Source organism: Punica granatum, chromosome 4, assembly GCF_007655135.1.
Source record: "Punica granatum isolate Tunisia-2019 chromosome 4, ASM765513v2, whole genome shotgun sequence".
Lineage (NCBI taxonomy): Eukaryota > Viridiplantae > Streptophyta > Magnoliopsida > Myrtales > Lythraceae > Punica > Punica granatum.
The window spans coordinates 29,763,518-29,775,072 of record NC_045130.1 but is presented as its reverse complement, the minus strand read 5'-3'; the positions used below and the strand labels follow the sequence as shown (position 1 = coordinate 29,775,072).

At 36.8% G+C, this 11,555-nt stretch overlaps 1 protein-coding gene across 1 annotated transcript; it reads left to right on the top strand.

Moving 5' to 3' along the window:
* Positions 1-6,187: 6,187 nt before the first annotated feature.
* On the top strand, positions 6,188-10,535 carry LOC116203730 (calmodulin-binding protein 60 D-like). Its single transcript, XM_031535620.1, has 8 exons — positions 6,188-6,456; positions 6,924-6,999; positions 7,268-7,320; positions 7,721-8,214; positions 8,429-8,589; positions 8,699-8,896; positions 9,407-9,593; positions 9,789-10,535. The coding sequence occupies exons 1-8, from the start codon at positions 6,359-6,361 to the stop codon at positions 10,325-10,327; spliced, it is 1,806 nt and encodes a 601-aa protein (XP_031391480.1). The 5' UTR covers positions 6,188-6,358; the 3' UTR covers positions 10,328-10,535.
* The last annotated feature ends 1,020 nt before the right edge of the window (positions 10,536-11,555 follow it).

Here is an 11,555-nt window from a genome sequence, read left to right as displayed (position 1 = left end):
TCCTATGGAACGAATGCGATTTTTATGTTTAATTAGTACTTTTTTTAATTGAACCAATAAAAATTAATGAGATGAATTTATTCGTGTCTGCTAACGTGAGAAAGCACTATCAACTCTACTCTTTTATTTATTTATTTATTTATGCACCATGGTTTCCGGAAACTCAATAGACCCCCAATTTACTAGTCACATCGGTCGGTTAAGGGGTAAAACTCTTCCAACATGAATTTTATTCACTTACAATACATGAACCCTAGATCTTGTTTAGGGAAAACAAGTGTCAAACCGCTTGAACTAGTCTATTATAATAATCTCTCCATCTTTTTAAAAAAAATGAAATGTAATTTTGATAGTGAGAGGCATCAAGAAAGTTTTGAAAAATCCAAAATCCATTATCGGGTAGCAAAGATCGGGATAAAAATTACAAAAGTTAATGCATTTATGTATATGCTTTAATGCAGGAATCATGAAGAGACAATAAATCAGGAGCTAAGGTATTCCCAAGAATGCTTACGTGAAAACTCTGTAATGAAGGAATTCGAGGCTCTCGGAGGAGAACTCTAAATTACTATATTACAATTATAGCATTAATGTGTATGATTTAGCATAGTAATTTTGAGCATTTGATAGATAACTGTTTGATATGGAGTGAATTTTATTAAGAAAAAACTGTCATTTTCATCATCGAAAGATTTCGTAGCCAATAATTTTTTCCTCGAAAGAAATTTGTCAACAATTTAATCCTTCAAAGACAATTTCTTTTAATAAAATGACTCCAATGTTAACTTGCCGTCATGGGAGCATATGTGGCAAACGACAATTGCAAAAAAGCAATTTTTTTAAAGCCTACGAACGAAGACATCGTTTTGGTCATCACCCCCGCCCAAAACATCATCTCTATACATATTTTAGTGCATCATTGTAGAATTTGCCTCAAACGAGAAATATATATTCAAAATAAGGAAAAAAAGTAAAAAAGAAAAAATAATAACAAATTCTCCTCACATCCGGTAAATTGCCTATTGTCGTAAGACAAAACCACACTCCCAGATGGAATGACATCATAGGCATACGCTTTAACTCGTGAGAGGGCAATTTAAATAATAATAATAATTTCGTGGAAATTTTGGTCCCTTTACTTTTCCAGGAAAATTACTAACTGCCTCTTGTCCCTCTCTCTCTCTCTCTCTCTGTCCTCTGTGTGTGTTTGCGCGTCCGTCTAACTATTTATATAACTATTTATATTATAGAATATAATATTATATAAAAAAAGGTTCTTGGGGGCTCACTTAGAAAAGCCACATGGCTTCACGTCATCAAATCCGTCAAAATTGACGTAGTTACTAAAATCGATGTCAACACAACAATTTGAGAATTTTCATGATAAAAAAGCGGTTTATGCTAAAATTGATGCAAAATGCAAAATTTAAGTTTTTATTGTAATTTATTCTACTAATAATAATAACGGTTAATTGAGCCATATATCCCAACATTTGAAGGAATTTTTAGTTTTAGTCCAAACTTAATTTTTTACCTGAGATATTCCAAGATTGACGTGTTGGTTTTACATCTATCCCGATGCTAATTTTTCGTCTAAAATTGACGGAATTGCACACGTAACACGTTAATTTCACATCTATTCCTACACTTGTCACTTGTCACGGATTTTTTATACTACGTTAAGATTTATGGGAACAAGCTTATAAAAATTTTAGAAAAACTATACATTTGTTCAAGTAAGTTTGGTTATATTTTGTTACCCTTTTCTATTTTTATATCTTTTACATTCTTAATTTTGAACGCTTTCCATTTTAGTCCTTTTTCTTTTTTTATTAATTTTCGTCCAAAACCTTTGATTACTTTTTCTATTTACGTCCTTTAAACTTTAATCAAACTTTTTATTATAAAAAAATTCAAATAATGCACAAAGTCATTGATCATTGGAGAGAATTTCTATCCTTAAATTTTGTGGAAATTTTCGAGACTTGGAGAATATTTTAATTAGAAAAATGATTATATAATAACATATATTTAGCAATTAATAAATCACAATTACAAGAATTTAACTGGGTAGAAAATTCAATCTATAAATAAATTGGTGAAAACATAAATAATTGAAAGTAAATATATGAACGAAATATTGGGTAAGGCACTTCCAAAAAGCTATCTTAATGATAGAAAATTCCCTGCAATGTTGCAGCGCGACTTCAACTAAAACTCTAACCCCATAATATAAGGCCCACAAGAAATATCATAGCTACAATAACGAAATCTTCTCACTAGAACCCAACCCTAAAAAAAATATAATATGATATATAAAATAGAAGAACATAAAAATCTCAATTTGATCTTCTCTTTCAACTTGGAGAGAACTTTCGCACATTCAGGAGCGGATCCAGCTCTGATACCATAAAATATCGTTAGCATAGAGACAATTGATAGAATAAGTTCGCGCACAAAATAGTGTGGAGGGTACTCTTATTTATAGTAAATCGGATACAGTAAATATATAAAGATACCGAAAGATTACAAGTATCTTAAATAAGATCAATTCAAATATCCTTCGACATCTTTTGATATAATATCCTTTGATTCCCTCTAATACTCCCCACAAGCGCAACAAGAGATGTCGAAAGTTGAGCTTAAATTTGATGTAGAGGAATAAAAAAGAGCGTCTTGGGCCTTGGGTTAAACTCCAATGGGCCAGCACGAGAAGGGGGAAATAATGGGCCAAGTCATGTAGGGCCGGCTTATATTCTTCTATTGCCTCCACAAGATTAGAGTCTACACCCATGACAGCATCTTTAGCGGTGAATTCTCGTTTGAGCCACATAAAAATTCCAGTCAAGTTCTGTGACTCCACTGTTAAAAGGAAAGTCTGAGAAGACATCAATGAATAATTTAAGGAACCGTAAGGAGAATAGCCGGACATGAGGATTTGTGAGAGCCGATAACAATGGGGAGGAGAAGACCATCATGGATTCAGGGAGTGAAGAGACTCTAAGAGAGGTTTAGGGTTGCCCACCACATCCTAGAGAAAAGATAGAGGCGAGAAAGAAGAAGAATAAAAGCCGTATTGGGGCTCTAATTGTAGCAGGGGAGACGAAGGAGGAGCAAAGCTCAACTCAACTGGAGAGATGAGAGAATTGGGTATTGAGATAGAGATTGTTAGCCAAATTAAGTTGCCAGGCACGCCCGATCAAAGGTCGAACGCGCCTGCACTCTACGCAACCAAAGGTTATGACTATCCCAACATTTGTAACTCTGACACTATATTGAATTTTCATCGGGGCCTATATGAGTTTAGATCAATTTTCACTTAAAAACTCAAGTCATACGAGTGTGTTTGGATTTTGAATTTTTTTTTAATTCAATTTAACTCAACTTCACTTATTTCAATTCAACAACACAATTATTACTTAATCATTACTTTATCTCAACTATTTATTACTTTTTCACATTTTTTCTCATAATTTAACAACACAATTATTACTTAATTATTACTTTATTTCAACTACTCATTACTTTTTTTATACCTTTTCTTATAATTCAACAATACAATCATTACAAACCAATTAAAATCAAAACTCAACTCAACTCAACTCAAAATCCAAACACAAGTGGGATTCCTTCTTTTTTTACTCCTCAACACAAACAACTATGACCATAGAGACACATTATTTAAATAATACATGCTACCGTCATATTACCAAAAAAATTTAAATACTAACCGAATATCTCTACAGATTTATTTAAATTGAATAAAATTAGAATCCTTATTGCATTTCAATATTTCTTTTTTTTTTTTGAGATTTTTGCATATCTATCGTCACCAGTATTGCCAAAAACACTTTTCCAAATAAGTAATTGAATAATTATTTATCTGTTAAACTCGAAATCTATTATTCACAGTTCGTTCAACCATTCCTCCATGATTGCATCCAATTTCATTGAAGAAGATAGTTAAGATAATAATTCAATTTATTTCGTAAGAGACAGGATGCTACTTATGAAAGAAGTATAGTAAAAATCTAAATGGAGAACATGAAAAGCCTAATTAAGAGGTGATGATAAGGACAAATTTCAGAATTAGCATAAGCATAATATTAGAAATAGTGACCGATCTGCTATCTTGTAAAGCACGAAAATCCTCGTCTCACTTTCCATCTCCAAAATTCCTCAAGCCATACATACTTTGATTAATTTTTTATTTTTTTGGATTATAAAAAAGGTTTATGACTTAGTACAAGAATAAAAATAACAAAACTAAATAAAGATGTATGGAAGTCCCACTGATAAGGACCGAACCCAAAAACCTCATGATAATTCTAGGCAGAAACTTGTGTCACTGCACTAAACCCTCTTCCTCTATATACTTTGATTAATTAGAGTAATTAGATTGAGATCATAACTATTATTAACCACCCACTACCTTCTCATGTTACTCACTTTCGCATCTTCATTTTCTCTCCTCCCTTCCCCGACTTCATGCTTTGAACGTCTTCTCTTATCCTAATTTCACATTTTTTTTTCTTTTTTCTTTTTCCCTTTTCATTTGTTGTGGTATGTTGTGCATCGCATCCCTAGTATATATTTGAGTTATTAAGTATTCTTGCGGAGTTCTCCTATTCATGGGAAAAAGGGTCTTCCACATAAGGCTATTGAACAAATGCTTAGCTAGTGGTCGGACGTCCCTCAAGTCTACCCATTAATATATACAAGTCCTCTTGTGTGGGCACATACGGTTTTTATGTTTAGTTAATACTTTGTTTTAAATTGAACCAATATAAATATATTAGATGAATTTATTCATGTTCGCTAATGTGAGAAAGCACTATCAACTCCACTTTTTTTTATGCACCCTGATTTTCCGACAGCCAATAGACCCCTAATTCATGAGCCGGGTCGGCCGACTAAAGGGTAAAATTCTCCCGATATAAATTTTATTCATTTACAAGACTTTAACCCTAAATCTTGTTTAGGGGAACAAGTGTCCCTCTATCTTTTTATTTTTAAATGAAATGTAATTTTGATAGTGAGAAGAGTCAAGAAAATTTTGAAAAATCCAAAATCCATTATCGGATAGTAAAGATCGGGATAATAATTAGAAAAGTTAATCTGTTTATGTATATGCTTTAATGCAGGAATCATGAAGAGACAATAAATTAGGAGCTAAGGTTTTTCTGAGAATGCTCATGTGAAAGCTCTGCAATGAAGGAATCAGAGGCTCACAGGGGAGAAATCTAAATTACTATATGCAATTATAGCATTAATGTGTACGATTTAGCATAGCAATTTTGAGCAATTGATGGATAACTGTCTGATATGGAGTGAATTTTGTTAAGAGGAAATTGTCATTTTGGTCCTCGAAAGATTTTGTAGCCAATAATTTGGTCCTCGAAAGAAATTTGCCAACAATTTGATGCTTCAAAGACCGTCTCGTCTAATAAAATGACCCCAATGTTAACTTACCGTCACTGGAGTCTGGCGGGGAGCTTATGTGTCAAACGGCAATTGCAAAAAATCAATCTTTTTTAAAGCCTAGGAATAAACGACATCCTTTTAGTCATCACCACCGCCCAAAACATAATCATTATGCCCAAAACATCATCTCTATACGTATTTTAGCACTTCATTGTAAAATTTGCCCCAAAGGAGAAATATATATATATATATATATATATATATGTTAAAAATAATGAAAAAAGGTCAACAAGAAAAAATAATAAAAAATTCTGCTCACACCCGCAAATTCCCTGTAGCCGACGGGCAAAACCACACTCCCAAATCGAATGTCGTCATTAGGCGGGTGCTTTAACCTCGTGAGAGGGCAATTTAAATAATAATAATAATAATAATAATAAGCTCGTGGAAAATTCGTCCCTCGACTTTTCCAGGAAAATTTCTCTCTCCCTCTGTTTGTGTCTCCGTCTAACTATTTATATAACTAAAATTGATATCAAAACGATAATTCGTGAATAATCATGATAAAAAAAAAAAACAGTTTGTGCTAAAATTTATATAAAATGTAAAATTTGGATTTTTTTTTTGTATTTATCCTAATAATAATAATAATAGACAAATGATTTTTGGAAAAATGGCAAACTATTCGTGGAAAATTTCCCTCTACTTTTCCAGGAAAATGACTGACTTCCCTCTAAATTTCTGTGTTTGTGTGTGTGTGTGGGCGTCTCTGTCCGTCTGAACTCTTTATATGGAACCTTAGGAATCGTCTGCAGTAATGTCATGAGCGAGTAGAGAGAAAAGATACATACGTACGACGGCAGTCTCTCTCCTGTCTCAGCATAGAAAGTAGTAGAGAGAGAGCTTCACCAGCTCGCAGGATCTGCTCGAGAGCATGCCCATGTCTAAGCGTAAGAGAGATCAGTACTCCGCTTCCTCCGGGGAAGAAGGCGGCAGTCAACCGGGGGGTCAAAGGCACCAGGCTCTGGTCAGGTAACTGATTTAACTCCCTCCCGCTGAGCATAATAAGCAGCTTTCTGAGCTGCGAAGTGAGAATCGTTCCCGGTTCTCGCGAACTCGTCGATGGATTGTTGTTGCCATTTTTCGCAGTTCCTTGCTTAATTAGATCTAGAGGCATGAGATTAGCGGTTTCTCTTTTCTTGAATAAATCGAGATTTTTGCGAGTTTTAATGAATGAGATGCTGAGTCGTTTGGGGTACAAGCACGACATGGCAGGAGATATTTTGGGGTACAAACAGTCTCGTGAACCCAGCGAAAATGACTAACGACCATATGAATTCTGTTGAGGCTTAGTCTAAGGAAGTTTACATTTTGGTTTCGCCTACTGATGCTATACGCAGAATCTTTTATGTGTTTGTCCTGCTGTTTTTTGCTACAATTTTATAGCAAGTTCGTCGCTTTCCAATAACTCTTTTTTTTTTTCCCTTCCCTCCCCCCAGTTACGTCCTCACTGCAATCAAAGAAGACATTAAGCAAGAGATTCGCTTGGTGGTGGAAGAAACCGTCCGGAAAGTGGTACGTCAAACTGGAACAGCTCTTGCTTTGCAAATACTAAGCATGAAAAGGGAACTTTGTGGGCTCGTAGTGTATGCTGGGATATGGTACCTCATGACTAGTCAGCTCTAAATTGAAAATCATTATATGTTCTGTTCATGTATACTTTTAGATCTGTTGGAGAAAACATTTCCAAAGTATGTACAGATCATAGGGCTTTTTCCTCACCGCATTGGATTTATCGCCGTGATGCTTGCAAATGTTCTCATCCTTTGTTATTTTTTGACAGATTAAAGAAGAATTGAAGCAGATGAATTATGAACTTGCCAAGCCCATCGAAAGGTTCAGGAATATTACTTGGTTTGACATATTGCAATGTTCTTTGTTACGGCCAATATATATATATATATATATATACACACATATACATATATATATTAAACCATGTAAACATAATGGATATGGACAGGGGCACCCAAAAGTCTGATAGGCATAAATCTAGCTCCCATTTACTAAAATTTGAGATTTGCAGTAACTTTAAAAGGCGGGACTTGTAGCTTCTCAAACAATTAAAATGATTTACTTGAATGATTTGCTTTTCCTGGCTACGAGCTTTATAAGCTCTTGGAAAACATAGTTGCTCTAGCCTTATTCTCTCAGCTTCTAGTTCCTCACAAGCTTTAGTAACTAAAAGAGTGTCCCTTCTTAAGTATTTATTCATCTTGTGTATGAGGTGATGCAGGGCTTCTTCTAGATGCATAGAGAGAGGTGACAGTAGAAACTTACAGCTGCAATTCAAAACACGGTTGTCGCTCCCTCTGTTCACCGGGAAGCAAATAGAAGGAGAGGAGGGTGCCCCCATCTGCATTGAGTTGATTAATGCAAACACAGAAAATGTTGTTGAGTCAGGCCCTGAGGCATCTATTAAGTTAGATGTTGTTGTGCTTGAAGGTGACTTTAATAAGGATAAGAGCAATGGCTGGACTACAGAAGAGTTTGAGAATTATCGGGTGGAAGCACGTGAAGGGAAGGCACCGCTGTTGATCGGAGATCTGCAAGTGACACTACAAGGAGGTAAAGGGGTCCTTGGGAAGTTAAAGTTTACTGACAACTCAAGTTGGAATAAGAGCAAAAAGTATCGGATTGGGCTGAAGGTAGCATCTGGCTGTTGTGAGGGCGTCAGAATTCGTGAAGCAATAACTGATGCCCTCCGTGTCAAGGATCTCAGAGGCGAAAGTGAGTCCCTGATAACCTTTATATTTGAAGAGGAGAAATACCATCTATCACGTGAATTATGTCTCGGTTTGTTTAGCTTGATATTCATCGTAACTGAGAATTAACTTGGTCAAAATATGCCCTGAACGTTGCATTTTTTATTCTAGTATGTGACTTCCAATGGGAAAAGTCGATTGTGCATTGTATTGACTCTTCTCTACGTTAAACATTTCAGGCTACAAGAAACACTATCCAGCTAAACCTGATGATGATGTCTGGAGACTGAAGATGATTGCAAAAGATGGACCAAATCACAATAGACTGACTGAAGAAGGGATATTAACCGTCGAAGATCTCTTAAGACAATTCGTGAGAAACCAGAAGAGTATGAGAAATGTAAGGAACTCAGAGACCCGAAGGTTCCCTTTTTTCTTTTTCTTTTTCTTTTTTTTTTTGCAGGATCACCAACCATAAGACTAATTCTGTTCGTGCTGTGCTGAGACAGATGCTTAATATGTCAGATAATAAGTGGCAAGAGCTTATAGTCCACGCGACGTCTTGTGTTAAGAGTGGGAAACTTTATCTGTACCCTTATGATGATGTGATGAGGCATGGTGTTGTATTTGACATCATTGGGGAGTTGAAAGGCGTTATTGCTGATGGGTCTTACTGCTTGGCCGATTCCCTTTCACAGGAACAGAAGGTTAGTGACCGCACAGTTCCTAGTATTTTTTTTTTTACTGGTGCAACCTGCATGTATTGGGATGGCATTTTGTCAATTTCTCAAATCTCATCTTTTCTGAGGTCAAGGGAAGTGGCATATCAATCTTTTCATTGCAATGCCTCATTCATCAGTAAGTATAAGCATTAGAGCTTCACACTTTCGAACTTCTCTTGAGTCCTTACAATGCGCTGTTGGTGACGGTTTAGTATACTCGAAGCCATGTTTTGACCAGAATAAGATAGAGACTAGTACTGTATCAGCATACACAACGAGCACCGACCGAAAAATATGTAGCATGCATTGTCTATCATGCATTGTTCTTCAGGTTCAGTCCCAGCAATTTGGAATTTGATATCTGTTTGTTGTCCTGCAATGCCTAGGTTGACAGTGATGACCTGATCTCTATATTCATCTGTTAGAAGTCTTTCGTAAATGAGAAGTCCAAAAAGTTGTATTGTCTTGGGGAAAACTGAATTCTTGTTCTTGTAGGAGCATTACAATAACCAGGTGAGAAGGGCATATGAAAACTGGGATCATGTCAAAGAGTTCAACAGTGCAGACTATTGCATGCAGGGCCAACAGGACTATGCGGGTCTCTCTGACTGCCATTTGACTAGCTTCCCGTATCCAGCTCCCTCCGAACTTCCAGGAGGAAGTTCTGGAATGGTACTTGAAGGTATGCACTGTAATAGACAAAACTGGGGGAGTGTGGTTTTTGTCATCAAGCACAATTTGCAGGCGTAGGGTGATGTTTCAGGCAGGAGGAAATTTATGATGCTGTGACAAAGCACCCCATTGCCGGAATTAATTGATTTGTGCTTCGAATATTGTCTCATGTCTGACCATTTGATTTTTGTTCTGCCCTCTCCAGGATATGATGAAACCGCAGTAGGTGGATCTCTGCTTAATCTACAGAATAGTAATCTCGATGTTCCTGTTCAGAACGGACCAGTTCACCTGCTAGATCAAGCAGAGGTCCCGGGGCATCAAAACTTAGCACCAACTGAAGCACGCTTGGCACCGCCAATCTTCCCAGTTGTTAGCACGTCAAGTCTCTATGGTGAAGTGTTCACAGAGAAGTCACCTCCAACCTCTCTGCAGGATGATCACGGAATAGAAGCCTGGAAGTCCAACGACAGTGATGCTGGGAGTTTTATGAGTTTTCTTTTTGAGACTCCGGACCCAGATTTTCCTCAGTATGATCACGAAACAATGGCCCAGATGTTCGATGACAGTGATCCAGGGTTTCTTCATGGGACTCCAGCCCCGTTTCTTCCTTCCAGGTGCAACTCGAGAACCGCTGTTGTGTCTTGGCTCAGGATCAAAGCAGTCTTCAGATGGGGCTTCTTTGTTAGGAGGCAAGTTACAAATAGGGTTCGTGTTCCTCTGACTATTGAGCAGTTGAATTAAGTATAGTAGGTTATCTTGTCAAGTGCTATATAGCTCTAGCATGGAAGGATTGATATTTACGTGATTTAGGTTCATTTGCCACCGAACTTGGACTGCGGTATAGGTATTTATATTCTGTGATTCTTTTGTACCTCATATGTGGCACCTGCAATTTGTTCATGTAAATAAAATGGAAGGACCCTATTTAACAAAAAGTTATTATTCATCACTTTTTAGTTTCTTTCAATTAAGCAATCACTCATCACTGCTCTGGCCATGCACTTCAGCTTTGAGATGAAACTGGAGACTGTCTAACAGACCTAGACAGGTGAGTCCAGTGACAGATTCGGTTTCTCTTGGTGAGTATTTGCCCTCGGTAGATTCGTCATGCAACTCCAATCTCACATTTCTTCGTTTGTCAAAAGAGCGAACAGCAAAAATTTTGAAAGACAGGAAGCCAAGATCTTTGTATCAGACGATCAAATCCTTTAGCCATCTCTGCGGCATGTTATGATCTCTTGGGGAATCCACTCTAACACGGCAAAAACTCTAATTCCTTCGCTTCTCTTCTTGCTCAATCTTCCTGAGGCTTTTACTATAAGCTATAAAGGTGAAGACACTGCGAACTTTGTCGAACTGGGTAGACTTTCCCTTGTCGGAGCAGCAAAACTTCGTTTTTCCATTACAGCAAAAATGCAGAAGGGATTCTTTAGTAAGTGTGAAGTACACAGCAAGGGAAATTTTTGCACTGAAAAGCTCAAACTCGGATGCAGTTATTCAGCGTCAGAGGCTTCTTCTTCTTCATTCTCATCCAATATATAGACGATGGCGCGCTTTTTGGCAGCAAAAACACATGCGACTCCTCTAGATGCTGTTGCAGAAGGAGAAAAAGAATGTCTCCGATAAGTTCCACAACTCAGGAAATCTGCTGATGACTTAATATTATGCTAAATTTGGAATTTTGATCATTGCATTGACATGGACTGGTGCCTTTTATCGATTTTGCTCACAGCTGAAACCACATTTGCATATAAGGGGAGAAAACAAAGCATCGAAAATCAGCTTGTGCCCAATGAAATACAAAATATTGAAAAAATGCACAAAGTAAGTCGGAGCAATTTGGAATTTGCTTTCTGTTCATTGTCCTGCGATGTTGAGGTTGACAGCGATGATTGGATCTCTTAATTCATCTGTTAGAAACCTCTCGTACTCAATATATTAGTCCGAAAAGCTGTGTTGTCTGACGGAA

Excerpts from the sequence above, each read along its gene's own strand:
- LOC116203730 (XM_031535620.1), top strand. The coding sequence starts at position 6,359 with ATGCCCATGTCTAAGCGTAAGAGAGATCAGTACTCCGCTTCCTCCGGG. Across the intron at positions 6,457-6,923 it reads AGGCACCAGGCTCTGGTCAG|TTACGTCCTCACTGCAATCA; the intron begins GTAACTGATTTA and ends CCCTCCCCCCAG. Across the intron at positions 9,594-9,788 it reads TTCTGGAATGGTACTTGAAG|GATATGATGAAACCGCAGTA; the intron begins GTATGCACTGTA and ends TGCCCTCTCCAG.